The sequence below is a fragment of the Gobio gobio genome (genome assembly GCF_949357685.1).
Source record: "Gobio gobio genome assembly, chromosome: 8".
Taxonomy (NCBI): domain Eukaryota; kingdom Metazoa; phylum Chordata; class Actinopteri; order Cypriniformes; family Gobionidae; genus Gobio; species Gobio gobio.
Genome location: NC_137114.1, coordinates 48,823,451 through 48,838,996, shown reverse-complemented (window position 1 = coordinate 48,838,996; position 15,546 = coordinate 48,823,451). Strand labels below are relative to the sequence as shown.

The window sequence follows — 15,546 nt, the reverse complement described above, 5'->3', positions numbered from 1 at the left end:
TAACATCGTGACTACATGAAAGGCGGTTTTACTAAACAGGTTTGTGCGCATTAGTGGAGCTGAAGGTTTTAGAATAAACACGAAACACAAGTGATCATGCGGTGAATCTGGCCAATCGTAGAACAGCTGTGTCATCATCAGAGTCCGTGCAGCTGCTCTGGAGAAACTGCATCGGTTGTATTAGCCGGCTGCTCTCGAATCGCTCTCGCGGCACTTTGTTGACATACGTCACTGTCACGTGGTGTCGCCGCTGCCTCAAGTCGGACAACATTTCTAACCGGCATGCATTGCTTCAAGTCAGCCGCCGATCGGTCTGCGCAGGCCCGTCGCAAGGGGGTGCGAGGCCCTGTGCAAACGAGATGTGCGAGGCCCAGGGGTATAGCCTATTAACGGGGGTCTACTCTGTTTCCATTGTGTTGTTTAAGTGGATATTTAAGGGAAAAAAATCTTATATTCAGTTTAACAGCAGGTTCAAGAAGTGAACTTAATTGGGCAGTGCGCACATTTTGACGCTAAAAATATTGTGCCTAAAAATAAATTATGATTGGGTCAAACGCGTTTGCAAAACGCCTTGAATGCGCTTGAATTATTTTGGTCTGCCCTCTCACTGAATCATCAGAAGCGAGTTCTCAGTCGGTAAAATTATAAACAGACAGTATTGAGAGCACCAGCGCTGTTTTTCAGTATTTCCTCTGTGAACATGAACAAAATGGATGTCTGACAATTTCGTTGCTTTTTGCAGTTTTCAGATTTAAAAACATTTAAAGCGTCTAGAGATAGAGTAGGCTTTACTTGTTCTGCGGTGCCATTGCTCTCACTGATGCTCCGACAGGTGAGTAATAGTTAGGTTATGCTTATTTAACTTTAATAGTGTTAAATAAAAAACATTTTGTGCATACCGTCAGATGAAATGCAGGTGTCCGCGCTTTCTCCGTCCATGCAATAAATGCACACCCTTGAATGAGCGTGCATTTCTAGCGTATTTACTTGAACTTCGTGGGTAATTTCTATGGTTTGACCCATGTCAGAGACGGCCAAAATCTGAAATTTGAATGGACTGAGAATAAAGCTCTATGAACTTGACGTGCGATGCCGCGCTGATTGACATGTATGCGCATTAATCACCGTCACACGCACAGTCTGCACGCACAGAAAAATGGGCTATTGCAAGTTACTGCATAATACATTTTTAATAAGCAGAATAATAAAGCATCACGATACACACTTTTAGCTATGTTTTTTAAACTATTATAGTATTTTGAAGGACAAAAACATGAACTTTAACTATTGGCTTTACATCCTCAAGTCAGCTGTCGTCTTTACTTTTGCGCGAGGCCCTGGTGAGGCGCGAGGCCCTGTGCGGTCGCACACTTGCCACAGCCCTTGCGACGGTACTGGGTACTAAGTCGAACAAGCCTATAATCTCCTCGAGACGCAGATCAGCACAGCACAGATGAATTTTGTTAAATAACAAAACCAAACATTTAAATGCTATAAAAGAGAGAAATAAACAGCAGATGCTGGCTAATTTCAGACAGTTCGCGTTAGCCAGTAGTCCACAGCTAATAATGAACACCACTTTAACATGATCTCTAAATAAAGCAAACGCTTTTAAAACACATGTAGTCATAACAAAACAAAACCATGCCCGTTTTAATGCTAGTAGAAGTGTTAGTAAAAGGAAGCAATCGACCCACATGCCTCTCAACCATGGTGCCTTCATCTGTGCTGATCTGCATCTCGAGGAGATGATGTCACAGGGAGGGAGGCGTGACCATGTTAGCTGAACACGCCCCAGTTTCTTGACTCCACCCCCCATGTCAAAACAGTGGCACAAAATGAAATGCACAGAAAAGTGAAGCGCAAAGGGGAAACAGTATCGCACACTCACGCTTGACTGAAACGCAGAATAAAAATTGTGTTGCAAATGAAACCACTTTATTTTCCTTTTGCAAAACTTTATTTTTCTTTTGCAATTCTTTATTTTTGTCTGCAAAACTTTATTCTTTTGCAAATTCTATGCGGCATTACTTTGACTCCACTGATTGACAGCTTTTAGGTGCATTATTGGCAGCGCCACCCTCTGGTTACATGGTCGTGTCACCACCACATCAGCACCAAAAATATGGGGATTTTTTTGTAGACGATAATCGCACAACCTATTCGATATTCTATAATTAAATCAACTAATCGAATATTCAAAAATCTTGACTAAAGTCTTTTTAACAAGGCATGGACTTCTAGATATTTATTTGCTGTCAAATCAATTTGTCCGGCCTCATGTGGCCCCTTGGGGAAATTAATGGCCACCCCTGAATTAAGCAAAAATTCTGATCATATCGTTCGACCTCTCATTACATCGTGAAACCGGAAATGGCCGTTTAATGAAAAAAAAAAAAAACAGTTCTGTCTGTGTGCGTTATAGTCAGTCTGTATATTAACTATTTTTTTAAATGTCAAAAATTGTATGACTAGGATTATGTATACTTATATTATTAATGGTCCGCCTTATATTGTCTTACAATATTATCTGTCTACCAAGCTCTGATAATGTATGAAATATTATATAGATAGATTATCCAAATTAAAAACCAATATCATACATACCATATCGGCCTCTGAAGATGTTTGGGCTAACAGGAATTGATGTCACTCTGGGTCTTTTGCTTTTTAGCAGCCCGGAACAACTTGTCCACCGTGATCAATTGAAATGGTTTTCGCTATGTATTCATCACGAGGTACTGCCTGTGCAGAAACAATGATATGATACCTTCTTTCCTATTCAGCCATTTATTTGAAGAGATAACTTGAGCTCGACGTGGCGCGTGTTTACATCGCGTGATCTCACACTCCGTCGCTAGGGAAACAAGACGCTAAAATGCAAACGCACACAAATAAGCTTCTCTACTACGTACTGTTAGTTTTCTCCACACTGCAACATCCTTATGTGTTTATTAAAATGCAGAATAGCCAAATTGATAACACTTTAAGCTTCAGCTGGTGAAAGTTTCAGCTCGTCTCGTTTCTCTCTTCTGCGCATCCTCAGTGCGCGCAGTGCCATTTTTCTTAAAGGGGCCGCATTTTCTTAGGTAAACATCTCTGCATTTTTACGAAGCAAATGCAATATATCACACATGCCATAAAAGTGCTCAAACAACGGTGTAAGTTTGAATTGATTTGATTTATTTAAATGTGCAATAGGTAGACTGCCATGGGAAGGTACGTAGGTGGTGGTTTGGGGTGGGATAGGGATGAGGAAGAGCAGAGGTGGTAACAGTGTTATAGCTACAGGTGTTACTTAAAAAAAACCTCAACATTAGCCATGATGGTCAGGGCTATATTTATTTATGTTTAACTAAATGGGCCCTAAAGGCCAAATTCAAAAGCAGTGACACTGCCAACTGTAAGCTGTTCACTGCAGTTGGATGTGGTCTTTAAGGCAGGTAGCTACAGTACTTAAAAACATATAATTTCCTGTAGGTGTGAAATGAACTCCATCTTTCAAAAATAGCCCAGGACTGTCTTGTCTAATGTGAGTTTGCTCAATCATGGCACCATTTAAGCTACGAGCAAATGTATTTCCTAGCCTTATTAAGTTTCACCGGACTGTCACCGGCCTTCCAACGGCACCTCTGGGTCACAGTCGACAACATGATCTTCATGCCAGGGTGCCGGAGTTTAAGCTGGTGCAGGTCCTCCTTCATGGCTCTCACCAGCTCGACGCGTCTGAGCTCCCCCATGTCGTTTCCGCCACAGTGGATGAGGAGGATATCCGGTGCTGCTCTTCCTTGCAGGGAGTGGGAGAAGAAGGGGAGAAGTCCTCTCCACCGCAGTCCACCCCTGCCAAACCAGCAGACACGGACGCCTGGCAGACTGATGTTTCTTCCCATGGTCCCTGCAGCTTTCTGCACTGCAAAAAGAGATGTGTTAAAAATGACACATCATGTGTAGAATTTTAACACGTGGTGAGTGTGTTCAGGGACTACACGTGTGAAATTTTACACAATAGATGTGTGAGCTATTTTAACACAGAAATTGTGTCAAGTAATTTTACACAGAAAATGTGTTATGTCCACATGTTTTACACAATAGATGTTTGAGCTATTTTAACACAGAAATTGTGTCAAGTAATTTTATACAGAAAATATGTTATGTCAACACGTTTTACAAAATAGATGTGGGAGCTATTTTAACACAGAAATTGTGTAGATAACTTTACACACAAATGTGTGATATCAGCGTGTGAGACAATTTTACACTTAAATATGTAATTTCAAAATATTATGTGCTGATTGTGACCAGAAACAACTAATGTGTTAACATTACCAAGCATATGTACGGTAATCATACAAAAATAAAGTAAAATGTCAAAATATATTTGCCATTTAATGAGTGCAAAGAAAAGCACTAACTGTAGCAGTTTATTCAGTGATAAGAGTAATATCAAAACCATGAATACATATTAAAAGATACAATCACACAGTTATGACAAATGGATGACATAAGATATAGCCTAACAGTCATATAATAAAACACAGATGCATGAATACATGTCATAAGAAACATTTGTTTAAAATATTAATCTGTATGAAAACCATACTTGCATATAACAATCACAGTTATGACTATTGGATGACATGTAACAACATAAGTCATATCAGAAAACACAGATGCATGAATTCATTTTATAAGAAACATGTTTAGATCACTGAGATAATAATAATAATACAACTTTTTTCAATAATAATTAGTCTCGAAATTGACTTGAAATCGTTTAGAGTAAAACTCTAACAGTAGGCTATGAGATTACATCACCCAGTTTGAATATATTAGCATATTGTTATTGTTCACAACTTCAAAGATGACAATGACAGTCTGCAGTCTGACAAACTACATTCTTGAGAAGGATTAGCTAAACAATCTTGGGTTTAAGTATAGCTCATCTGTATCAAAACCCTGCATTATGTCCAAAGGCCTGAAATCTGCAGTATCGGCCAGACTGATCATTTTATACTCTTTAGTTTGATGTACAACATAGGCATAGAAATGATCATCAAAGTACTTCACTGTAAGAATTCTTACAAACATCAGAATAGACATGTCACCAGTCTGAGGTATGATGTGAATAATTTCTCCAAATAAAGGCACTTCTTTGTTATCTGCTTTAAGAGGCATTACAGAGCCAGATCTGTAAGTTTGTCTGAACACACTAACAGCATGGGTGACATAGACAGTGCTGTTCAAAGTATATATATTTATAGTCTTTGGCTGATTTCAGATTTTCAAGCACGTCTACTTTCTTCAAAGAGCCAATAGTAACAGAATATGAGTTTGTAACAATCATTTTCTCAGAAAAAGGGTCACCTAACTCGAAGCTATACATTTGCTGAACCTGATGTTTATAACTCAGTGTTTTAGAAACATTTTTAAAGTTTCCAACTATATTAGCATGTCTTTTTAATGGTTTGTGCTTGGCTTCGAATCTCATACACCACAATTGAGATATAGGTCCGAACGTAACCATCATTCGAGGATAGTGTGTCATAAAATGATGTTTGGGTATCAAGTTTCGGTCATAGAGCTTCTTGAATAGTGTGTGATGCTCAATAATGAGCTGTTTAAGAAAAACAGTAAGTCCATAAGTAACAACAGGTGCAAATACAATGCTACATATTCTCTCTTAACAAAATGAATAAGTGCCAATGTTCACTTCCTACACTAACAAGACCACCCACCAAAAAGGGTAATACCAGTAAAAGGCGCCACATTTGCGATGCCGTCTGTTTTATTACATTGTCAGAGGTTCTTAGATTGAGTATAACACTGGGCTCATTTTTTTCATTCCCATACCCATAGTCAAAACTGGAAATTCTATGATTCAACAGTTCTAAAGAAAATAGCCTCTCTTCATAAATGAAGTGGCGTAACAGTCTGATTTCCAAAGGCGCTACACCCTCAAGGATATCATGCATAATGTCAACGCACGTGTTCTCACTATGTGGAAATAGTGCAGCTTATTTAAACATGAGTCCTCTTTAACTCCAGTTGCAGATGGATCATTACGTATCACATGCTGCTCATAATTTTCTTGTGTGCGCTTTTCTACTTTATCTTCGTCGAAAACAGTCTGCGCAGTTGTTTTGTCAATCAGGCAGAAGTGACAAAACTTGTTCACTGAAAAGCTTTCCAAATAACCACAGAGGGAATGGATAGCTAAATTGTCAGCAATCAAAACACTGAACAGAAATGTAATAGTCTCAATTACTGATACATATTGACATGTGTCTGCTGCCAAAACTTGTTTTAATTGTCCCTGTTTTCTTGCTGTGTCTGTCCTATGACCAATAAAGATTTCCTTCAGCTTCACAAGATCAAATTTCTCTTCAAAGTATTTATTCATTTTGTAAGGTGTGTCTACATCTTTAAATATTAGTTTCAGCTTCAAACTCACTCATTAATGATTGGACTCACAGACAGACTCACTGTCAAGTGGTACCTGCAGATTATTCAACAATGTAGTTGTTGACTGTTTAAGATGATCAACAGTCCTCTCTAGCACCTCTTGCGTACAAGAGATAGTTTTTGCTACATCCATTCAAGTTGTATTTGATGAATGGTATATCTAAATGGCCACAAAAGAAGCAACAGTTTCACTAGTAATGGCACTAGTTTGAATTGGAACATAGTCTGATGTTTTCACAGTACTAGATGTCCCAGTCTCATTTGCATCTGATAAACTGTGGTCATAAGGTTGAAATGTCACATTGTCCATGAATGTTGTTGTGGACTGGTGGTCTCTATGAAGATGTTTAGCGAATTAATTAAAATTATGATAAGTTCTTGGGCAACCATGTTGGCTGCAGATAATGGTCATGTCCTGTCCATCTGATAAGGCATGAATTTCACGGAGATGCCAAATGACTCTCCTTACTTCTGTAGATATAAATCGTCTGCACATTGGACACATATACATTGTGTTGTTATTTAATGCGCAGCCTGAAGCTTTGAAAGGACTTCAAGTACCTTGGCTCTCTTGGTTGAGATGGATGTATTCAAAGAAGGTGAAGACAGAGCTCAGCTGTGGTGGATATGTCAAGTTGCACACCCAGTAAAGCTTGAATAGCTTGTCAACTGCACACGTCAGGCCATCATTTAAAGGAATGGTCACCTGGTCGTTCCTTGCAGTGATGATGTATGGTCGTGTTGGGCTTTTCAGACTGCCGATGCAGATCAGCTGTGGCTGGGTCCTTGATGCCATCTCGGAGTTGTCGCAGAGGGATGCAATACTGGTTCCAGGCTTAGAGAAGATGAAAAAGATGCAATTTAAGAGTTGAAAAAGCAGCATAAAGAAGTCTAAATGTGCCTGCTATACTGTATCTGCATGTATACTACTATACTACTGTATACTTTGATCTGCATGTGTTGTCCAGTGTTGGGGGTAACGCATTACAAGTAACTTGAGTTATGTAATAATATTACTTTTTCCAAGTAACTAGTAAAGTAACGCATTACTTTTCAAATTTACAACAAAATATCTGAGTTACTTTTTCACATTAATTTGACTGACAGCTCTCCTGCCCCCATGTGGAGAGTAAGTGCAGAGGCGTTGTGTGTGAACATGATGGTTATTGTAGTTCCAGACTAAATGTGAGCATTTATTTATCTCCCTTGCACAATAAAGATTCTGTCCTCCTCAAAATGAGTAAAATCAGTCAAATGCAAAATCAGAGTACTATGCAAACCTCCAATAATTAAATGTAAAAAAAAACAACTATTTTTATGCATAATCTACCTTTATATTTAATTTACCAATGTCTTGCTGCTGACCTTTGATGATGAAAATTACTAGATTTTTTGTTTTTATTGGTAAAACTTTTTTCTCCTGCATCCTATTCTACCATTATCCAGAATGGCAGCACAGCAGAGCTGCGCCCTCTACTGTTCATGCGTCAAATTGCATTTTTACCTCAGCCTGGGGCTTATTATTAAAATTTTGGTATGAAGAGGTCTTTACCGTTGCACAAAAATATAGCTTTGTTATAAACAAAAACAAAACAAGCCCAGCCCAGGTGAGAAAAAGTAACGCAAAAGTAATGTAACGCATTACTTTTTTTTTTTTAAAGTAACTAAGTAACTCAATTAGTTACTTTTTAAGGGAGTAACGCAATATTGTAATGCATTACTTTTCAAAGTAACTTTCCCCAACACTGGTGTTGTCATAAATTGCAGTGCCACCATACCTAGTCCTTCGTTGGCTCTTAGAGACATTATTACGAAACATACCGGTACAAAATCAATCAGGAATGTTATTGCTGACTTAACAGTGCAGCGAGTTCCGGGCACTGGTGGCAGAAGATGTGTCAGAAGAACCAGCATAGTATAACACTTTCATCTGAAAATTAAATGAAAACAGATTAAAGTTACAACAAATAATTCCAAGAAGGATTAAAAGGATTAGATCAAGTTTTTTTTAAAACTGGGTTGAACTGGGGCTGTATGAGGTAGCCTGGCCACACCCACCTAGATCTCCTTTCAGGGAGAAACTATTCTGGAACACCATCATTCACAAAGTTTCCATCAGACCCCAGACAGGCTCTGGTAGTACTGTTGTTAATGTACAGCAAAGCTAGGTCTACATACTGACCGTCGATGCTGTATGTATATTGTCAGTTTGTAAAATGTAGGTAAAGTAGGAAGTAACGTTCGGAATCCCTGATCAATGCGATTGGTTAGGCTGAACTAATAATTTCAAAGTTGGCCTAAAGTATACCCCCATCGTGATGTTGACAATGGAAATGTTTCCCCAATCGTGAGTCCCCAGACTATATTTACAAAGTAAATAAGGCTATGTATGAGGTGCTTATCCATAATCAGTGTATTACCAACATGGATTACACTGAGAAAGTACTAATTAATATTATTGGTAAGTAGGAAATAAAACAATGGTTTCTACGTTCTGAATTTAACCTTTGAGAAATTGCATGTCATATAATTCCACACATACGCACACACCACCACATACACACATACCATCTGGTCTTCCATCCCCTGCATAAGTGAAGCAACACCACCTTTTTCCAAGGCAGCCACTGCTCTCTGCTGCTAGCTTTCCTGTAGCTCAAACAGTAGAGTGTGGCACTAGCAACGCCAAGGTCATGGGTTCGATTCCCAGGGAAAGCAAGAACTGACAAAATGTAAAATGTGGACCTAGAATGCAATGCAAGTTGCTTTGGATAAAAGCGTCTGCCAAATGCATAAATGTAAATGTAATGCTCTCAGCTTTGGAATTATGCTCGCTTCGCATTTTCTGATGAACTGGTCTGTCTTTCCATCTGTTATTTTGCCAAACTCGATATCGATCTAAAAAAAAAAAAGAGACTTCTTCAGAATATATTCTCAAGTCAACAGTGTTACTAAGAGTATCAGATCTTTTACAATGAGAAACCTACCAAACTTGGCATTTCCAAGAAGCATGGGTATTTGTTGAAGATTCCAGTCAATGTAGGAGTTGCCTTTGATATCCATGATCTGCGCCTGGTGTATGTATTCTCCATTGTATGTATTCTCCATTGCTGTTTTGATTGAAGGAATGTTCTCTGCGGAGGGCCTGAGTCATTTCATCAGGGTGATACACGCACGTGTCCCACTGCTCTCCCCCTGGTCCTGCTCCGATCTTGCTCCTGTGTCTAGGGCTGCAACGATTAATCGATTGTTGTTGACCATAACAGTAAATTAATTGCCAACTTTGTTGATAATCGATTAATTGGTTTGTGTATTTATTTAAGGAAAATACATACAACTTCTGATTGTAGCTTCTAAACTTGAATATTTTTCAGATTTACTAAATCCTCTATGACAATGAACTAAATATTTGACATAATCTTGGGCTTTGGCAAACAATGATATACATTTTTTTCACCATTTTATTAGCTAGTTAATTAATCGAGAAAATATTGTGGAGGTTAATCGACTATGAAAATAATCGTTAGTTGCATCCCTACCTGTGTCACACCCTTTGTTGCGTTTTGTGTAACGCCGCTGACCTACTTCAAGCTTTCGCCGAATGTTACGCAGCCTCATCTCCAAGAAGCCAGAATGAGACGATGGATCATAAAAATGCTCCTGAAGACATGAGAACAAAATTGAGCACCTACATAAACAGTCTAATGACATAACTGTAAATATAACAAAGTAAAACAAATTATCAAGACACATTAAATGCTACTTGACAACTGCCAAGGGATGACAAAAGAAAAATATTTACTTCCAGAGTTTAAAACACAAATTTGGCTTTTACTTACAAATCCATCTCCATTGCCGTCAATATGAATCCTCAAGGATGGGAAAGTTGTGAAGGGTGAGCTTTTCAGCACTTGGTGGGTAACTGTAGGGAGACAGAGAAGAGAAAAATCCACAGATACTTAATTCCAATCAGGCCAGAAATGTTACAATTTTAGCTTCAGTGTCAAGTTTATATAGGCTAGTTTACATAGTGCTGAGTTTATATACTTACAATCCATGCTTCTCCACCAACTGACTTATGCATACTTTGACAAGACGTCTCCTGGACTCAACTGTAAGTGTTCCTGTTCTTTTGTGTTCCTCAAATATCTCTGTTTTTTTGCTCTGAAGTAAAGACTGCAGGCCTCCCGGTTCATCTGGAACATGCTAAATTTATGAAAGCAGAGGAAGGGGACTTTTACCATTAAAAATAAAATAAAAAATACTATTATGTTCAGTATAGAGCCCAGATATTTATGTTTTGTGCCCCTTTAATTCAATTGAATGTAAAGCAACAGAGGGCCAACATGGTAAGTTACTTACTGCATTGGAGTTGCATTAATATAAGGTTACTTGGTACATGGAACAATACACAGTGACATGAATTTCAAATCCTACTGCCCAGTCCTAACGGAGCCCTATAAACACAACAATGCATTTACAGTTTCAAAACAAAATGCCTGTATTTGACAGGCCTCTCCAGCATTTGTTTGGTGTGGTGCTTCTGCGCTTGTTATGAAGATTTGAAATCTGTCAAAGTTCTTGATTTCTACGTTTATGTCAACATCAACAAATTCTTTGAAATCACTAATCAAGCGCCAGCGTTAGTTCTGGCAGGCCACGTAGTCAAGCTCCGCTATCAGCTGATTGGGAAATTCTAACTCCGCCCCTCTTTCAGCTGATCTGTTTCAGCTGATCTTATGCTCTCAATTGGCTTCTCTCAAACAGGGCGGCTTACTTAAGCATAGCTTCACTTCAATCTGCCTGCTTGGACGCTTCTGCTGCACGCTGCTTTGCAACCCACCTCCTCCCCAGCTCCTCCTTAAATTGCTAACTTAATCATGTCATTCTGTTGTCATTGATGCATGCTCTGTTCTAAATGGGGGATTTGCTCTGCCCTCCCAGTTAAATGGGAGGTCGTCCCCAGAATCTGCTGCTGTTCCCTGTCTTGGCTTTTCATGGAGCTCATGAAAGGATGGGGAATTTAGAACAGAGCCATACCGCCAAATCTAAATCTTTACAAAATATGCAATTAAAAAATTTTTACTAAATGTTTGTCTATTGTGTTTTTGACTTTAGTGGACCTGACAGAATTGTGTTTTTGAATTCTGTCAAATGCAAAACCTGGTTGGTCTGACATGGTTGTATTTATGAGATGTTCAGCACTGTTAACAGTGTACATTTTTCTTGACCACTCTTTTTCATTTTTAAACAGAGTAGCCAGAACTTTGACAGGTTCAGATTCAAGAGCAAGGTCCACCTGGGGAAAAAGAAAAAAGGTGGGAAATGCTATTTAACGTACTCTTATGTATAGTGTGCTGTGTGTGAATAAATATCAATAAACTTATGTCACACGGTTGCCATTTTCAATATTGTATGCGTGAAAACGAGGCTTTGGTTGTACAAAGTTAAAAAATGTTCGCGCTGTGTTCGCGAAAAAGAGAGAAAGAAAAAGACGTTGACCGTAGCTAGCCAGTTCACCATGTTAGCTGGTATATAGCTACACATATATCTATGGGCGCGAAAGTTTGTTCCGCTAATATTAATATGCCAACGTCACGTCAATCATTATTTTGGGGGTGGGGACGGAAATTACTGTAATACTTGATGTCGCCCCCGGGGGTGATCGGTCAGGGGTAGACTGGGGCAAAAAAGTGGCCCTGGACTTTCTGGCACAAAGCGGCCCATCACACCCGGTCTGCAACACACCTCACCATAAACCCACCAGCTCATTATACACAGGGCAATTTTAAACACTGAAGCTATTTATACAAAAATATGAATTATATTAATTGTTTTATTGAAATGCTTATCATACTGAATGACTGGCATACTTCTTCAGGTTATAATTTGTCTTTCCTGGTGCACATGGCAAATAGTTTTTTTTTTTTTTATACAAATTTTGATTTATCTTTTCCATACACTGTAGTTTAATATCATTAAGTTCAATACCTACCATAAAATCAGACCATATACAATGCTATGGTCTAGAAGACTTGTGGATGTAGTGCAGAATGTGGACAGTTTTAGGGTGCCTTTCTAGTGGTTATAGTATCTAGATCTGTAATTTTATGGAATAGAGCTCAAATAGTGGAAAAGAGTTTAAAAATTATATGAAAAAATACAGCATATTAAAATGATTTCTGAAGGATCGTGTGACACTGAAGTAATGATGCTGAAAAGTCAGCTTTTACAGAAAAAAAAATTACATTTTACAATACATTCTCATAGAAAACAACTAGGCCTATTGGAAATTGTATTAATATTTCTTAACATTTGTGGTTTTACTGTATGTTTGATCAAATAAATTCAGCTTTTTTCTTTCAAAAACATTTTTAAAAGTCTTAATTATTTCAAACTTTTGATTACCAGTGTGTAAAATAATGCACGTGAACTAACTAGCAAATTATATACATATGTATTTTCATATATGACACTTTCCATAGGTTACTTGAATATGAAAGTTGCCAGTTTTAGCATGATGTAGGCCTATGTGTAGGCTAAGCCTGCGTTTCAGAAATATATTTTGAGTATTATGAATCATTTGAAAATGATTGTGAAATTACTGAAGAAAGCCTGGAAACAGAAAGACAAACGTTCCCTCTGATAGCCTGTGCTGAAAACTGCGACACCTACGCTAATGTTTCTTTGTGCATTCTATGACGAATAACATAAAAGGCATTTGCCAACAATCTGATTAATTCTAAAAGGTCAGCAGTAGTTTACATCCCTGGAAATTAATGTCCGTTGTTTAACATTTTTAAAATCGTTAACAGTCGGGAAATATTGCATTCAGAAAATTATCTTATGTGGGCACCACATAAGACACGGCTGTCACCTATGATCCACACTGTGTCTATGGAAGGGAAATAAATTAGTTTAACAATGAACTGTAGCTCAGTTTTTTAAGTTGACATTGCTGTCACATGTGGGAAAACATACACTCACCTAAAGGATTATTAGGAACACCTGTTCAATTTCTATTTAATGCAATTATCTAATCAACCAATCACATGGCAGTTGCTTCAATGCATTTAGGGGTGTGGTCCTGGTCAAGACAATCTCCTGAACTCCAAACTGAATGTCAGAATGGGAAAGAAAGGTGATTTAAGCAATTTTGAGCGTGGCATGGTTGTTGGTGCCAGACGGGCCGGTCTGAGTATTTCACAATCTGCTCAGTTACTGGGATTTTCACGCACAACCATTTCTAGGGTTTACAAAGAATGGTGTGAAAAGGGAAAAACATCCAGTATGCGGCAGTCCTGTGGGCGAAAATACCTTGTTGATGCTAGAGGTCAGAGGAGAATGGGCCGACTGATTCAAGCTGATAGAAGAGCAACTTTGACTGAAATAACCACTCGTTACAGCCGAGGTATGCAGCAAAGCATTTGTGAAGCCACAACACGCACAACCTTGAGGCGGATGGGCTACAACAGCAGAAGACCCCACCGGGTACCACTCATCTCCACTACAAATAGGAAAAAGAGGCTACAATTTGCACGAGCTCACCAAAATTGAACAGTTGAATACTGGAAAAATGTTGCCTGGTCTGATGAGTCTCGGTTTCTGTTGAGACATTCAGATGGTAGAGTCAGAATTTGGCGTAAACAGAATGAGAACATGGATCCATCATGCCTTGTTACCACTGTGCAGGCTGGTGGTGGTGGTGTAATGGTGTGGGGGATGTTTTCTTGGCACACTTTAGGCCCCTTAGTGCCAATTGGGCATTGTTTGGACAATTTGAGCATTGTTTCTGACCATGTCCATCCCTTTATGACCACCATGTACCCATCCTCTGATGGCTACTTCCAGCAGGATAATGCACCATGTCACAAAGCTCGAATCATTTCTTGAACATGACAATGAGTTCACTGAACTAAAATGGCCCCCACAGTCACCAGATCTCAACCCAATAGAGCATCTCTGGGATGTGGTGGAACGGGAGCTTCGTGCCCTGGATGTTCATCCCACAAATCTCCATCAACTGCAAGATACTATCCTATCAATATGGGCCAACATTTCTAAAGAATGCTTTCAGCACCTTGTTGAATCAATGCCACGTAGAATTAAGGCAGTTCTGAAGGCGAAAGGGGGTCAAACACAGTATTAGTGTGGTGTTCCTTATAATCCTTTAGGTGAGTGTATATCAAGCAAGCAACACCTCGACATATAGATGACAGTCTAATTTTCTGTTGTCATTTTAAGACAGATATTGTAGTATCAGCTGTCAAATGTCAAGTAGCCAAACTAGTACTTACAGTTTAAGCTGTGTGCAGACGTGGTGGATGTGTCACGATGGTCACGAGTGGCCATTGTCAACTCAACTGGGATCACTAAAAGAAAATAAACATCTTGTAAAAAAAAAACCAAGAAATAAAGTGCATTTCCTTCTCAAAGTCATATTCAAGACAATCTAACAAAGCACTGTCGATAGCAGTGAATCAACATATTGTGGGGAATTACAATATTTAACGCAAGCGCTTTAATACGCTAACTAACGTAAAGGAAATAACATTTGTAGATTTAGCTAATACGAATCTAACCCTAGCTAAGTAATGTTAACGTTATAATCAGGTGACATCCACACTCATAAACTCGGGTTAATTTATTTGCTTCAAATTTTTTGTTTGAGATGCAAGATATTAAAGTAACATTAATTCTGATGTATGATTTGAGTCATCTAATGTTGCAAATAACTGTCTACACATGTATTAAAAGTTCTGCAGTGTTTCAAACCTTGTGTGGTATAATTTCAATAACATATAAATAGTTATGTCAAGTTTTGTTGAGTAGTTTCAGGTTAATTTACCTCAGTAGTAAGCTGTAAAGTAATCGTGATTCAAAATCAACTGCCAATATCTTCCATCCATAGATTAAACAACTTGACCTTCACGTGAGCTAGCGCACCTCAGCTCCACCCACGTCCCGCCTCTTTGTCCATTTTCTGTTATCCGGGAGTGACGGGCTGGCAAGATGGCAACGGCCGGCTCGACCCCACTTTAGGCGTCAGAAACGCTCTTCAGAAACCTACGGGTGACGTCACGG

General features: G+C 38.8%; 1 protein-coding gene across 1 annotated transcript; it reads right to left on the bottom strand.

Moving 5' to 3' along the window:
- Positions 1 to 3,164: 3,164 nt before the first annotated feature.
- On the bottom strand, positions 3,165 to 14,837 carry LOC307129998 (uncharacterized protein). The gene is made up of 9 exons (XM_079822828.1): positions 14,760 to 14,837; positions 10,514 to 10,668; positions 10,302 to 10,384; positions 10,002 to 10,122; positions 9,450 to 9,692; positions 9,031 to 9,360; positions 8,284 to 8,392; positions 7,024 to 7,297; positions 3,165 to 3,910 (listed from the first exon to the last, which is right to left on the bottom strand). Exons 7-9 carry the CDS (start codon positions 8,374 to 8,376, stop codon positions 3,564 to 3,566), a joined length of 714 nt encoding a protein of 237 aa, XP_079678954.1. The 5' UTR covers positions 8,377 to 8,392; positions 9,031 to 9,360; positions 9,450 to 9,692; positions 10,002 to 10,122; positions 10,302 to 10,384; positions 10,514 to 10,668; positions 14,760 to 14,837; the 3' UTR covers positions 3,165 to 3,563.
- Positions 14,838 to 15,546: the final 709 nt, after the last annotated feature.